Source organism: Strongylocentrotus purpuratus, unplaced genomic scaffold (assembly GCF_000002235.5).
Source record: "Strongylocentrotus purpuratus isolate Spur 01 unplaced genomic scaffold, Spur_5.0 spur5_scaffold_19, whole genome shotgun sequence".
Lineage (NCBI taxonomy): Eukaryota > Metazoa > Echinodermata > Echinoidea > Camarodonta > Strongylocentrotidae > Strongylocentrotus > Strongylocentrotus purpuratus.
In genome coordinates, this window is record NW_022145604.1 from 7,478,158 (window position 1) to 7,495,065 (window position 16,908).

The 16,908-nt window shown below is 36.4% G+C and overlaps 1 protein-coding gene across 6 annotated transcripts in view; it reads left to right on the forward strand.

The window, feature by feature from the left end:
* The window catches only part of LOC592651 (ras-associated and pleckstrin homology domains-containing protein 1), a 108,402-nt gene that overhangs the window by 27,221 nt on the left and 64,273 nt on the right, over positions 1–16,908 (forward strand). For all 6 annotated transcript variants that reach the window (XM_030990172.1, XM_030990167.1, XM_030990171.1 and 3 more), the window contains exons 2-3: positions 1,445–1,580; positions 3,967–4,081. In XM_030990172.1, the coding sequence (XP_030846032.1) occupies positions 1,445–1,580; positions 3,967–4,081 (251 nt within the window). The remainder of the gene's footprint in view (positions 1–1,444; positions 1,581–3,966; positions 4,082–16,908) is intronic.

Here is a 16,908-nt window from a genome sequence, read left to right on the forward strand (position 1 = left end):
TGAAATATATATGTTATTAAAGCAAAAAATGAAAAGTTGTATAAGTGATTTAGAGTCATGGAATGGCCAGTTTTTACTGGTCAGAAAATCGTTGTTTTTTCTCTTTATCTTTAATAGAGCCTAATGTATATACTTACCGGTAGTATAATCTATATTTATAATATAAGTGCTTCTCCTATCCTTGGATCAAGGCTACACTTATTAATTATCTGGTGTAATGCATTCCACTTGCCATGGGTTCTAAATCTAGAGCCTTGATTGTTTGTGTAGCGATATGGATGGCATAATAATATCAGACAAAGTGTGCACAGGCATCTCACATGAGCATGAGTATTTGGTGTGCATTTTTGTAATATGAAGACAGCAGACCACATCCTGATCGCACATTGATGTAGGCCTACATCTTGGTGTTTGCATTGTTATGTATGAAGTGACATAGAGAAATTTGATTATGATATTTGTGTTTGCTTTCAATTTGATTTAATAGCTATTACAAGAAACTGACAGCCCAAGGGCTGAACTGCATGGAGTTTAACAATTAAAATCACAAAATAAAAATTACAAACATGGAAATTACTTCCTTCATGGTATGAGATGCCTATATATGCACACTTTGGTTGGTATTATTATTATGCCATCCATATGTCATCCATATGCCATCCATATTGCTACACAAATCGTCGCTGTTTTCACGAAGTGACGGTAGTGAAAAAAAATTGCATTCACTTTGCGTTACGATTTTCCTCGCTACCGTCACTTCGTGAAAACAAGGACGAAATGATCAAGAAGAAGCCAAGAACCTCTGCCTGCATTCCAAGATAATCATTATCCTTTGAGTGGAACATTACTGTGTAAAATGCCAAGGCCATTGTTATCAGACGTAAAATATCAAAATATGTATTCACGAATGTATTGTACATGTGTAGATATATATGTCTGCCCTCCTGATGACCATATGGCACTGATACTCTTCAGACAGTGATACATCTGCCTACCATTCCTATTTTAGAAGAACAATTCCTATTTTAGGGGTCTTCAAGTTACTGTATAAATGTATCCTAGATTCCTCTCTTTTTCTGACATATTCTGTGTGAAATGTACAAAATAGACAATTCTTTTGCTTGAGAGATTCCTCATTTTTGCAGTGAAAGGTTGGCAGGTATGCAGTAATATAACAGTTAATGTTTGAATAGTTAAAGCCCCACTGCACTACAAGTAGCTACTTGCGCCCTGTACATGTATTAGCAATCCAAGCGACCATTAGTCCCCCATGGTCCCCTTTTTCTAATAATTGAGAGCTTATTTGATGAGATAACCACCTGTCAGTGACCATGCAGGGAGGTCTAATCCCTCCTAGCCAACCAGTACAGATGGGCTTTAAGTTCTAGATTTTAGTCCAAGACTACATCTTAATTTTATCCCTGGTCCCATTTATCACCTACAGGTCTGACACGGGGGATACTCTAAGCGATACGTCTGGTGACATCACAGACATGGATGCAGAACCAGACAGTGATGTTGAGCAGGACTTGGACCAGATGCTGGGAACATGGCTCGGGGAACTGGAAACTATAACACAGGTTGGTATATAGACAAGGGGTTCATATGCATAAAACCTTACCACGCCTGTAATAGAACTGTTTACTAACATATATTCAAATTTTATGCATAATTTTTAGACAAATGTTTTTCTTGACAACCCGATGGATTGCCCAACATAGCCCAACATAGCAACAAATAATGTATGCACACTGGATTCCAAATATTGTAGTTCATTCTATGGAATACCTTGTCACTATGTCACCAGGAAACAAAAATCCATACATTTTAAAATGTTAGTAAACCAGCCAGCTATTGTTCATGTTTGTATGTGCCCTCTAATGCATAAAGTATTGAAATATTGAGGGTCTGGGCTTAGATTTAGGAAGTCCAGACATGTGTGAGTTAGTGAGAGGCTCAGGTGTATAGTGTATGATTAAGTCAATTAAAGGATGCCTGCCTTATTCTTCTATTTATATTTAATAATCTTTCAAGGTTATTATTTATAGTTATTTGAAAAAACAATTGTAGAATATTATGCAGTACATATACGTAGAACTGATTTTGACATAGAGTATGTAGAACGTGTGTAGACGTACATTTCTAAGTAAATGGCCTTCAAGATCCAGGAAAAGATTTGTTTCTGCAAACTATGTATGTGTACGTGACCATTCCACTTTCAGTTTCTGAGTGTATCTCATGTCTGATTCACTTTTCTATAGATTCAACATAGCATGATCGTTATTTCCTTGTTTTATGAAATCTTATGATAGTTGTGAATGTGAAGCGCCCATCTGAATTGATTGATTACAAATGGATTCTTTTTTTATCTTTCACTTCAAATCCTGATATGTCAATCAACACTGATTTCAAAAATGTATCATACTTCTTTTTCTTTCTTCTTCTTCTTCTTTTTCTTTCTTCTTCTTCTTCTTCTTTCTCTTCTTCTTCTTCTTCTTCACCTTCCCCCTCTCCTCCACCTCTTCTTTCTCCTTTACCTTCTCTTTTATCTTCTCTTTCACCTTCTCCCCTTCATCATCTTCATCTTGTTCCACTTATTCCACTTCTTCCACTATTAGAGTTGGTATTTAGCATAATAATATAGTATTAATGACTGCTTTGAGAGAAATAGTTGTTTTTCTACGCTCAAGGGAAGGTTACAATTGGGCTATTGCCCTCGGCACGCCTCGGGCAATAGCACAATTCTAACCTTCCCTTGAGCGTAGAAAAACAACTATTTCTCGAATATTAAAGCAGTCATTAATACTTTTATATGCCGAAAAAATTATAACACCACCTTAGCCTTTCTCTAGTTTATCTGCATGGTTGTTTTTTATGAGTGTTTCTTTGAAAGTAGACTAGATCTAGATTCTAGTCTAAGCAAGATATTTTTTACAATTTTAGGGGTGGGCCGGCCCTGCGGGGAATATGGAGAAAAACCTGCGCTTTCATATGACACCTCACTTATTGAGTATCACCTTCAGGATCATGAGCAATATTAGTTTGAATCTCTGGTAATTAAAACATCGAGTGCGCACTGGCCAATGGAAATGCATAGGGATGTGTTTAATATCTACGGGAAGGAACTGCATCTGTCCATGACGTACAAATCACTACAATCACCAGCATCTGGTTGTCGCGTACTAGAATCAAGATCTAGGCCTACTGAAAAAAAAATATGGAAGATTTCACATACCGTGTTCTTGCTGTCAGCATGTCTCAAATTTGATCCTCATCCAGAAGTTGAAATCTTGGGGGAGTTTCTACAGCCATTTTTGCCTTGTTTGAATCGAGATATATTGCCGTACTAAAAATGCTGACCAATTCTTCGCACACGTACGGTATCCTCGATCGCTCAAACCATTTTTTAACATGTAAACCTATGGGTAACCATGGTTACTGGGATTTTAGAACTATTTTTTAGAACTATTTTCCCGGTAACCATGGTAACTGGGATTTTAGAACTATTTTTTGAACTATTACATGGGTTTGGAATTTTACCGGGAATTTTACAGGAATAGTTAAAGTTTATGAATGCAATTTCGACCAATCAGATGGCTGGATTTCTTAAGTGAGGTATATAAAACTGTTTATTCTATCAAACAGCATCTTATGATGGGTTTTAGACATTTCTGTCACACATAGGAATTGCTATACTTGCCAGGGATGAAATAACTTTAAGTCTTTCATTTGTTTTCAACATCAGGAGCAATATAATATTTATAAACGTAACTCAAATAAATGTGAATGTAAGTTCTTTTGGGGGGCTGGGGGGGGGGGGGGGGGGCTATCAAAACTATATATTTCTGCATTAAAGTTCTTAAAGCTTAAACAGGTAAAATGTATAAATCGTAAACTAGTTCTTTCCTGTTTGGTAAAGTCTAGTAATAATAAAACTTATTTTCAACGTTCTTCTTCTTCTTTCAGTCAATTGATGCAGACATACATGTAGGTCAGCAGAGCCAACCAGCCCCTCTGCCTCCACATCAGTCAACCCTCGGCTCATTAGACAACTTCAGCTTCTCTGCTTTCCAGCTAGCTCGTAAGTTTCTATTCTTAATATAAGCTTCCTTTTTTCCATGGTTTTCCATGGTTTTTCGTTTTCTTCTGTCGATTTCTAATGAGAGAGCATATTAACTCTATTTTGAATATATTATATATATATATTACTTTTCACCATGTATTTTTACCCTCTTCATAATCATGATTTCTGTTAGTCTTAATTGATAACATGTATTTCATCTGTGCATGGTATCCGCTTTCAACATTGTATTTTTACACCTTTCATTTCCATCATTCTTAATTAATTAAAGGAATTTCAATTGTACTTGGAGCGTGCATCTAACAGTAAACCCCTTCAATCTTGACAGGTTTCATATCTTTTCAATTAGTAATCATGGCACATGGGATAATTCAATTTCCTACATACAGTGTCTTCTTTTTCTTTTTTCTTTTTTAATCTCCTTCATGTGAGATTCATTACATGTTCATGTAATCTTCTTATTCTAATGTGCTTTCAATATGTTTTTCACTCCTGTACTTAATTGGGATCTATAGTTTCTAATTTCAGTAGTTGAGAGATAATACACTCAGATTCAGTGTGAGTAGATGTATTTAACACTAGTTACTAATAATGTTTTATTTTCGTTGTCTTCAATTTTAATAATTTTAATATGCTGCAGACTCAACGTAGCTTTAGAGAATTGCCGGATTTACTATTGATCAGAATCTTTCAGGATATGAAACTCACAAATAATTTTGTTTTAAATTCAAGAAACTTTTGTTTGTATTTCAATATTTCCGTATTGGATTCATTTTTTATTAATTTGTTGCTTGAAACTTTTGCAAATCTCAACCACTCTCTACTTCTCAAAAATTTATTTCATGCAAAAGGTTCTGGTGATACACAGTTAATCAGTTATAATATGTTGATGGTGGTAAGCTTTCAAGTAACTAAATTAAGTAGTGATAGAACAGAGGTACTGTACATGTAAGATGCTTGCTTCCCATAGATAGATAATATTTTAAAGAATATATAAACATTTTTATAATTTAGATTCTAGAGTAAAGTATACTTTTTAATAGTGTGCATACAATGTAGTGTTTGTTTTGTTATACAATTCAGCTCAAGTCTAAAATAAAGAATGATGAAGTATTTTCATTCCCCATTGGATGTTATTGTTCACGACCAAAACAATCAGTTTCAGATTCAAACAATTGCAAATTAATGTACTACAGACCATCGTAAAATGACAATCATACATTTTCTTTGTCCTCTCTTCCATGACGAATACAAATCAATGCTTGGACAAATGAAAAATCACTTTAGAATAGTACTCCAACTCCCTTTGAGTCATAAAAATAATTGTCGCATTCAGTTTCACGTCATAAAAGCTTAGTCTCATGTAGTCTCTACAGACTATAGGCAATAACAATAATTTCATAACTTCTTATTTGACAGAACCCTACTGCAGGACTCCTACTTTCTATCTTTTCTGGGTTTTCTCTTTTGGGGAAAGACAGGATACTGTCTATGTAGTTTTTATTTTCACAGACATATTTTATCTTTATTTAGGAGTATTTAATAGAAAAACCAAGGGAATGCTTTGATCCACATTTTTGCTAATAGGTTTTTGTGTACTAAACATTTAAAAAAAAAAATCAAATAAGTAATGATTTTACCTTTTTTGATTGTGCAATGAATGCAGTGCTTTATATAAGGGAGAAACATTTGCAGCATTCATTATTTTAAGCTCTTCATTTGTCTTGTTTATGACTCTTTTACAATAATACAATACATCACCCACAGAATCATTATCAAGTCCTCTAACAAGTTCCTAACATAATATCTCAAGGTATAATTGAATTTGGGTAAGAGGAGGGAAATCTAAACATGGCTTTGAAATTTTTTAGCGTAAACTTTTATCATATTTTCTTGCACTCAACTTTAATCATATACAGTGTACTTGTAGCTGAGCTCATAGATGAAATCGTGATTGCGTCTAAAATCTAAAATTTCATACGAACACAAATGCGTATAATCAAAGTCTTCGGATAGGACCCTTGCATAATGTTTCAACACTAGGGCACAACACCGCATTAGCAATCAGGAAAATGCCACAGGTTATCTTTTCCTCGTTTATCATGGTAGAGTTCAGAGTAGAGTTTCGATTGCCGATGTTCAGGAAATGACATCTCGGTAGAAAGGATACGTAGGACTCGTGTAGAATATACTTGACATACAAGGCTCTAGGGTATAGAATTTAATAGTTACATCATGTACACATAGGCCTACATGTTGTTGTACTGATCACTTAAATCACTGATCACTTAAATCATAGTAGCTTGCTTGCTATCAGTAGTGAGAGATCTTTTAGGCTGCATAGGCTGGTATTTGAACGTTGCACAAAATATGTGTCACTATTCCGTCACATAATTCTCTTTAAAATCTGTAATCATGCTGCTATTTTCTGGATACATTAAAAAGATTAGTATTCAATCACTAACTTTATACCTTTCAACGGCAGAGAGGTGCCATTAATTTCTTAATGATACAAGTAGATATAATTAACACTAATTAATTAACAATATACTAATGGCTGGATTAGACCTCTGTAGTGTTGGATTTAAAGAGAAGAAGGATTTTTCGATATTTTTTATTTTTTATTGTAACTTCCTTACATTTACAGTATATTCAACAACTTCATCAACCTCAAGAATCGTTTCAGTTGTTACATTATATGACCTATGTTTGGAGGAGTAAAATGTTTTAAACAGGTGGTTGACAAATAGAAAGATGCATGCTCTACATTAATGTACTCAGTCAAGTGAAAGGTATTTTATTCTTGAACTGCTGAAACAACAGACTCTTGAGAGCAAATTTAAAAAGAAAGGTAATTTCCGTCCGTCTTTGGCACAGCCAACCATTTTTATTTTTACAGTCTGTTGAGACTGAAGATTTTCTGTTTCGTTTTGTTTTAGATGCCTGGCAAATAGGCTACTGGCAAACTTACAAGATAAAAATAAATATTTGGATTTCAGTGGGAGGAAAAACTCCTAATTTGAGCACTGTGTTAATAAATAGCTTTTGGCTCTGATATTTGTCTTTGATGTTTTGGTTGTGAACAGGAAATTTGTAATTTTCCGGGAGGAGAGGGTGTTAAATGGTCTCATCTGTAGCTTGTTTCATTGGGAAATTGGCATTTTTTAAAAAATCTTATCATATAAAGACCAACAATCATTAGCCAAGACCTACATCATTGGAGGGGTTGCAACCACAGACTCTAATTTGATACTTTACCACAATTCTTAAAGCCTTGAGCGGAGCCTAGATCTGCCCGTTTCTGGCTGTTTCAAACAGCTCAAGTACAGAGTGTATTGTAGTCTCATTCTGCAATTGCCACTCTTTACCCAGGTATAGTAAACACTAAACAGGGACTGGATTGATAAGAAGACTATCCTTGAATGCTTTTGTTGCATTGTAAAGTAGCCTCTGCATGGTTCTTTTTGCGGGCCTCTTTAGTGCCAAAATAATTTATGCAAATTTTGTATGCTATTGTTATTTTACTTTTTAGTTTCCATCTTGTTGATATTGTTTGAAAAATGTCAGGGTTCTGCTTATGAACAGGTCTACATGTTTCCAGCAAGATATTTTTGCCATGTCCGTCAAATTTCCCAACAGCTTACACATTTTCTTGTAAGAATAAAATGACATTTACTCTGTATTCGCAAATAATTTTCATCATTCCTTTTGTCATATTGCATTATTTTTCAAATTCTTCGGTGTAGAAAAGTTGTATAGTCATTTTTTTCAGACAAGATTGGTCACACTATCCTCCACTGCTGTGTTGAGTATGGATGAATACTACCTTTCTCCTCTTGTGTGCATTATCCCTATAAAGCATGATGTATTCTGAAGGAGAAGGAGGAGGAGGAGGTATTAACAAATTGAGCAATTAGGCTCAGGATGGGGTAGACCATTACAAACGCTTTCCTGTTTCTCACCAACCCAACCGCACGGTTTAAGGGGATAGGTGTTGTGGTATTTCTTGTACGTCATAATCACTTCATTATTTTGTGAGCAACATGTTGGTTGCTACAGATGGGGTGTAATGTTGTTCAGTCCGTCGTGTAGATACATGTACGTGCATACATTGTTTCTATTTTTCTAATGCGTGGAACCTCCCCCTCAAAAAGACAAAAATGTTAGGTTAAATGAAATACTAGAAAGGCAAGGACATGTACATGTGAATATGGGCCATTTCCCGATTTCAGCAAATACACCACAATTTCAATGATCAATAAGTCTCATGAATACAGTACTGCCCTCATGAACATGTATGTTTGATGTATAAGAATTTTCTAATGATCTAATATTTTGATTAGTTTGAAATTTATTCTCATGAAAAGGTGAAGCAAGTGACATTGATGTTTGGTAAAACAGTTCTGGTAGCAAATTAGCAACCAGAACTTTGTTTCTATCTGTACATACATAGCATTTTCCTTCCAAAAACATTAACAAAATGTGGTTCCTTTTTACAAAAGACTAAATCATGAAAGAAATTCATCAGGATGGGTGTTCTTGTAATAATGGTTTGAAAGTTCCTGTATTACAGGTTGTACATCCAAAAGGAAAAAATTATCAGTAATTTAGAAGAACTCTCTGTTCAAGAACTTTCAACCAATATATGCTAAATCTTTTTCAGTGTGCAAAGCATCATCCTATCCCAAGATTTACATGTCAGAGGCTTATCTGTATCCCTGACATACAGGTGAATAACGAACAAAATGGGCAACAGGCTCTCTTTGCTCTGTCCACAGCAATCTATACATAGGTTTTCAAACCATCAAACATGCATGAGCCGTCAATGTATTCATGAGACAACTTGCTACCTCTTTCAATGACCCTCTAAATGCCTCTGACTTTCCTCGTGGAGTCATTACCATGATTTGTAGGTCAGTGATTTGTGATGGGGGGTGCATTGAGGGGCCCTCCTTTAAAAATAGAGTCCCTCTCAAAGGGGGAAGTGAATTTTGATGTTTGGGAAATGTTGTATTTAGAGATAAAGATGCTGAAAAATGGATCTACATGTAAATAAGGTTGGAAAGGAATGACATCGCAGTTGCTGATGAGCCCCCCACCCCCCCACAATTGCGATGGGGCCACTTAGGGGCTCTACTTTATAATAAAGTAAGCACCCCTTCAAAGGGGAAGTGTGAAATGTTGTTTGTGTAGGTAAATATTGTTGAAATGGATCTACTAAGGTTTGAAAGGCATTTGCAGATAAGCCTTCCTACACCCCCCAATGATTTTGATGCAGTTCATTTTAGGGGCCCTCTTTAAAAAAAATGAGTGAAGCCCCCCCCCCCCCCCCTCAAAGGGAAGTGTATTTTGATGTTTTTCAATGTTGTTTGTCTTTAACAAATTTGTTGAAATGGATCCAAGTATACTTGAAAGAAATTGACAGCAGTATGTTGGTGTTAGCACCAAAAAACCTTCAATCGGCGCCAGAAAAACATGTGTTAACTATTGTTTGAACTCATCTTGGTCTCATTTATATTTATAAAAAATAGAAGACTTCTTTTTGGCTAAACAACAGACTCAATTGTGGTTAATATACTAAAGATGAATACTTGGACTGTATTTCTCTGTTCCGTGTAAACTCTGCACCTGGATTTGAATAATCTGATGTGCATGGGCATCCCTTGTAGTTGGTTGATGAAAGCATAGTTCAACTTTCGACTAATCAATTTCTATGAAAGTACTGATCACTCCCAATATCCTAGGTCCTAGCTTGCTTTGGACAGTGATAACGCACCTCTGATTCCAAAGGCTTGTTCACACGTGATAGCCACTACACATCCATGGTGAAATAAACGTTTGTTTGTTTGTTTGTTTCTAACTTGTAAATGAATGGGAAGTGAGGGTGAGAAAACATTTATTACATGTATGTAACAACTATTAAACAAAGGCTCTTAATTAGCTTGTTCTTATATAGCGTTTTTCAGGACCGCAGGCCCTCTCAAAGCGCGTTACAGACATATATTATAACCCTGGCCATCAGATTCCGGCTTACCCACACATATTGTATGCACATTCTCCACTCCCTGGGGAGCATTCCAGCAAGGCGTCATTTTTACAAACGCACACTTGCTCATCTATAAACCACATTAACTTTCGCATCCTACCGGGTACCCATTTAACACTTGGTGGAGAGTGGCAAATGTAGATCAATGTCTTGCCAAAGGACATTAGTGCCGCGGCGGGACTTGAACCGGGGACCTTGTGATCCACAGTCCGGTGACATGTCCACTCGACCACGACCCCTATGCATTTCTATTTATCATACAGAAATATGAGGCACGCGTTTACACCTATGGCGTTTTATTTCTTAATACCGTTTTTCTGTGTCAAGTGTGAACCAGGCTAGAGCGGGTGATGATGTGGTACACCTGGAATCTCATGGACATTGATCAGTGTTTCAATTGAATCACCATCTCCACTTCCAAAGCACTTGGTACTGATGCGATTGAATGATGGCCCCTCCTTATCTATGTAGCTCTGTAATGGATAATAATAATAATAATAATAATAATAATAATATTTGCATTTATATAGCGCTCATTACAGTAAATGTATCACAGCGCTTTACATATCATATACATATATAAGAATATCAATAACAAAATAACTTATGAACTGATTACATTTCCTGATTACGCATAAAAAAAAAATAAAAAAAAATTGTCTTACAAAATAACTTATAAACTACATGTAATATTACAGGTACAGATTAAGTATTAAATAGATAACGCATTGCATGGTAGGAGGTGGGAAGATAGGATGGAGATGAGGGGGAGGGAGAGAAGGGAGAGAGAGGAAGAGAGGGAGAGGGAGAGGGAGAGAGAGAGAGAGAGAGGAAGAGAGAGAGAAAGAGTGGTCATGGAGGGAGAGAGGGGACCAGAGGAGGGGGGGGGGGGTAGGCAAAGTTTTAAACAGAGGAAAGGACAACAAGAAGGTGGCCTCGTGAAAGGGGGGGGGGGGGGGAGAAAGAGTGGGAGAGGCAGAGGGAGAGATAAAAACAGAAAATTTGTTCCAGGAGGACATACATGTAGGGTAGCGGTAATCAATATTTGGTTCTAGTGAAGTCCCTCCCTTGCTCCAAATAGTGTCTCAAGAAGAAAAATTGGGGGCTATTTTAGTCATTCTGATGTGAGATTGCTTTTAGCCTTTACATGTACATGTATGTGTGGGGTCATTGAAATGGCAAAACTAGAGATGCGAGAGGGAGGTGAACTGGAAAGAAAATGCGAGGGAGAGGGGAGAAGGTGGGGAAGAGGGTAGGGAAATGGATTATTTGAGATGATGGAGAGTGATAGGAAGATAAAACAATAAACTTATTTAGAGAGAAGGAGAGAGAGAGAGAGAGAGAGAGAGAAAGAGAGAGAGAGATAGAATGATTGAATCAAGAGAGATGGAGAGATACATTAGAACGAAAGGAAGTGGGGCAGGAAGAGGTGGAAGAGAGGTGACCGTAGCAGGGTAGCAAAGAGGATGCTAGGATAAATGAGAGGAAAAAAACAGAGAAAGAGAGAGAGAGAGAGAGAGAGAGAGAGAGGGAGAGAGAGCTCCAATGCATGATTAAATAGACATAGAAAGAGAAATGTGAGAGATAGACTGATTGAATTAAGAGAGATAGAGAGACACATTAGAACCAAAGGAAATGGGACAGGAAGACGTGGAAGAGAGGTGACCGTAGTACAGTAGCAAAGAGGATGCTACAGTAGGGCTATCTAGGGCTATCTAAGGTTGCTGGTAAGAGGAACGGGTCAAGTAGTGGTAGTGATGGTGTGGAGCTTTAATGGCATCTAATGGATGCTAGGAGTGGTTTTGACTTTTAAAAGCCTGGGTTTTGGTCAAATACCTGCCTTTACGCAGGCCCTTGAATACAAATGAATTTGTTAACAGATTTACTTGGAAAATCGTAGCTCAAAACATTCATACAATGGTAAAAATACACCTTTTATATGGAAGGACAACCTGGAAGTAAACATTTTAATAGTGAATTACTTCATTTAAGTGGATTTTCTTTGAAGTTTGTAATGTATGCCATCTTTGAGAGAAACATTTCCAGAAACTCACTTCCCAAAGATTAAACTTCCAGAAATTTAAATTTTTAATGATTCAGGATCTGCATGGCAGATACAGCCAGTGTCCTTGTTTAATGTCTTGAAAGCTCACTCCCTGAATTCCATCTTCTCTAAGATGACCGATGAATGTCCTGTCTTCCAGAAAATATTTTCCAGAAGATAATTTGACTACCTTAAGATCCAGAATCTATTGCACAGATATCAGTCAGTGTTCTTGCTGGCTGGGAGGAACGCAGTGATGTCTATTTTACAGACAATTATTTACTAGTAATCAAAATTCTTGACAATTTTTGAAATCCTGGAACAGATGGAGTTAGTGTCAATTCCTGCTGTGATGAAAACATTGATTCTCTGTAAAGTTTATAAACTGAGAGTAGTATACAACATGATACAATATTAAAATCAAATCTTGTTTGATTCTTTTCTTGGCTTTTGGTTTGTTGCAATTTGGAGTTATGAAAGTTGGATTTGGTGCTGAATCTCTCTGAAGATTAGTTTTTAGAAATCTAACTTCTTGAAGATGCTGAACCTGTAACCCCGATGCAAGCAGCCAGTGTCCTTGCATGCAGGAGGATGAACACATAGATCGGTATGCCTCATTAGCATTTTGGCAAACAACCAAAGGCTACAGATGGGAGCTCCGCTGTCTGCTCTTGTGAAGCGATTTAGGAAAAAAATAAGATGCAGATGTAATAATGATAATAATAAATTTGGATTATAGCGCTTAATATGGAATACCATTTGTAAGCGCTTTACAGATATTATTATTCCCCTGGCCATTAGATCCATTCGAGTAAAGTGTGCACCATCTCCACTCCCTTTGGAGTAATCCTACCATATAGTCACTGTGAAGGATGTAGATGTAGTTAAGAACTAGTTCATCTTTAATAAGAAATATATACTACCGGTACATGATCAACTTTTTCTGATTGATTCCACACTGTTTCTTTCACAATGCAATCGCATGACCAGAACTCAACAAGAAAGATGACTTCTGGAAGATGCAGAATCTGTCGTGAAGATGTGGATGAACACATAGATTGGTATGCCTCATTTTCATTTTGGCAAATAATCAAAGACCCCAGGTGGTGGCTTGCTGCTTGTTCTTCTTGGTGATTCATCCCTTAATGCAGGGGGCCAATCAGAGCTGTGTACATCCCTCGTATATCAAACCACATTTCGAGGGGTCAGTGACACAAGGACGTAACTCCATTTTGGCCATTTTGAGAAAAAGTGGTTTATGTGTCACTGAGCATTTGGGCCTCAGGGAGTTAAGTCTATGTTTCACTAGCCATTGACTTCAATGGGATGTTGAGTGGAGTTAAGTCCTTGTGTTTCCTGGAAAGCCCACATTTTTCTGAATATTTTGATATCAGATACTCATTTTGGCAAGATATAGAGTTACGTCTTTGTGTCACTGAACCCTTGATTTCAAGATGTGGACCGCAAGGTATATGTCCTTTGAAGTGAGGATTGTTGTGGATTCGATGTAGCAGGTTTGATGAATTCAATTGCCTGTTTTGAAACCTCGGCTAAGTTGAGGGCCTATTTGGGTCAATAACAAATTGAACAATGAGGCCTTCACTTGAATGGGAAGAAGATATAAATGACAATGCTTCAAGAGAAAGAGGAAGAAGGAGAAAGAGAGAGAGAGAGAGATACAATTTACGGGTAAAATTGTTGAAATACAATGAGAGACATTTTGTTGTCGGATTGACCCAATATACAATTTATTATTTAGCTAGTACTGGTTACTTTACGTATTGGATGTGTCTCTGGAGGCGCGTCATCATCATCTTGAGATTGCCAAATAGCCCGCTATTTCTGATTTGGGAAATAATCCCGTAGTAACAAATTGCGTCTTCACTATCTCGAGATTCGACCTCGAAACTTGAAACTAGACTAGTGGGATATTTTGCCAAATAGTGGGATATTTTGCAAACATGACAATCCTGACCAAATATCCTTCTAATTGCTACTTCGGTCTGATGAAGACGCAAATAAGTTGGATAGATTGCGATCGGGATAATTCAAATAGCTGGATATTTGGCAATCTCGAGATAGTGAAGACAGGCCTTACGTTATCTACAGAAGATGTGGACGTAGTCTTAGAATGTATCTGTTTAGAAGAAGAAGGGTATTAGCTCTGTCAGTGTTTTCAGTCAATGTCCTTCTAGCTCCATTCAGACTATATTACAGCTAGCTACCTGTATCACATGCACACAGATTAATTTAATGGAACACCTTGACAGGATTTATTTGTAAAATAATCTTTGGTTCTGAAATGATGGAAATACTTTTTCTTACAAAATCCAACAAATTAACTATTTATATTCCCAGCTACAAATAAACGATATTTCCATAAAGATTTTAGTTGGAAAATATCATATGTAATGGTTGAGTAACGTGCAACAAAGGATAAGGAAAGCGAGCTTTTACAGTCCTTTGCATTTGGTATGTTGTATTCCTGCTTAGGTATTCATATAATCAATTTAAATCCCACTTAGATTTTATATAGATCCTTTGACATTGTTTTGAAAGATTTCAAGACTTGCAAGTGTACACTACGCGGAAATGATCTTGTTTCACTTTTCATCTGTAAATAACTATGTGTTCTCAATGACTTATCAGTTCTTCCAGTTGCCCCATGATAGTTCACGCTAGATATGTTTATTTGATTTGATACATGTACATGTACATGAAAAACTGCACAATCCTGGTTATAAACAAAAGAAAAGGAATAAAGGGGAAAGGGAAAAAAATAGCTGATATAATGCAAGTAATCACTTCCACTTTCAAGCAAGAATTGACAAATTACGCCCAGTTCGGTCGTGATTCACTTTAAGTCCGCCTGTAAAAACTACAGCGCCATAATTTTGCACATAAAGGAACGGCAAGAGGCACTATTTTAGGGTTACACAAACATACACATAGCTCCATGCAACAATAGCCCTAATACCTACTCACTGATCTGTATGTTATAACATAAATATGTGCAGTGCACTATACTTGTATCAATAAATTCCTTGGGGAAGATTTTTTTTTAAGAGGTCCTCTGCTTTAGATGTGAATGGGCCTTTAGGGTCATTTGGAGCAATTTAGCCTGCTGTTTAAGCTTAGTCATCGAGGGGGCAATTTGGTTTTCTTTTTGAGAGTACACATGAGCTACAGGCGCTCAAGGATGCTAGCTTTGAATGTGATGATGGCATTGAGTTTTATTTTGGCTCTGTAGCACCATCTTTGCTTGTGACTTCATTGTAGGCTGTGTTCTACATTTTCAAATTATATTTTATCTGATGCCTGGTTTAAGGCTTGGTATAATTCAAGTCAAATTCAACAAAGGAGGTACATGTTACCCTGGGTTTCAGTTTTCTTTATTTTTTTTAAACACAATTTTTATTCATCATTGCATCAAATTTAATTGAAATATATATATAGTAGAATACAGGCCTTTAATTGTGTTAAACAAAGCAGCTTGAGAATATTTCTTCAGGAATGACTGTAGAATTAATTTACTGCAAATTTCTAGAATATGAAATTAACTTCACCTAATTCTAAAAGCAATTTAAAGATTCAACTTTAAATGGGGCAACATGGAACATGCTTCTGCACAATATGTTCTGGTACGTGTAAACTCAGAGAATAAACATAAAAAAGTTGTAACTTTCGTATGATCACATTGTTTTCCAAAAGTACACCTTGTTTAATAAAGATATGCATGCATGGTATTATTAGAGCTCACCTACGTGTAGAAAGTACATTGTCATCTTCTCTCGCTCTATTAACGAGCAACCGTTCTCTCTCGTCTCCTGGTTACCTTTACGTCTTCCACGGTTATCATCATTTTATTCCCGCCGTCGTTATAATTGAAAGGAGACACTCAGTCTGGGCTTCACTCTTGCTTATTTTCCATGCCTACACATAATTAATTTTTCCATTATGTGGGTTAGCAAAATATTTTATGCACAAACATGTAAGTTTGAGCTCAACTCTTGCTTCTTCCCTGTTAAAGCATAACTGATACATGTATTGCCATTTTTAGGGCTAACTAGAAATGAAAATTAAGTATAGGCTCAACTCCGGCTCTTTCTTTTCTTTTCGACCAAAAATTAATATTGCTGTTTTTAGTGCTTTTTAAAAAAGACATTTACCGTATGCAAAGATGCAGAGAACCACCTCCTGGAATTTTTCTTTAAAACAAATTTGACACATGTATTGCTATCATTTTTTGGGATTGCTGCATAATTTGCGATCAATTCTGAGCCCAACTTTTGCTCTTACTTTCTCTGTTGGCGCAACATTATTATTTCTCCTTTTGATTCTTACAAGGTATTTTATGCAAACAAATCTGGGTTCAACTCTTACTTTTATACTCCTCTTTAATTTGCTTTAATTCATCTCACACAACATTGATATTACCATTATTTGAGTTGCAAGATATGTTATACGCAAAAAGTACAGTGTATAGGCTCAACCCTTCCCCTTTCTCTGTGGACACAACTTGAATAATAACATAATATGGGCTGCTACATGTAGATGGTTTATTCAAATAAATAAAGTGGTGAAAGCCTTGAGTGGCTCATCTTGTTAGTACATGTATGCTAGTCATGTGAACGTGTCTTAAGCGTCTGATATTGGTTATGATCATTTAAAATGCAGATTGCTTTTTACTCCGATGGTATTAATTATCGCATACAAGAGTATAGTCTGCAATAGGTG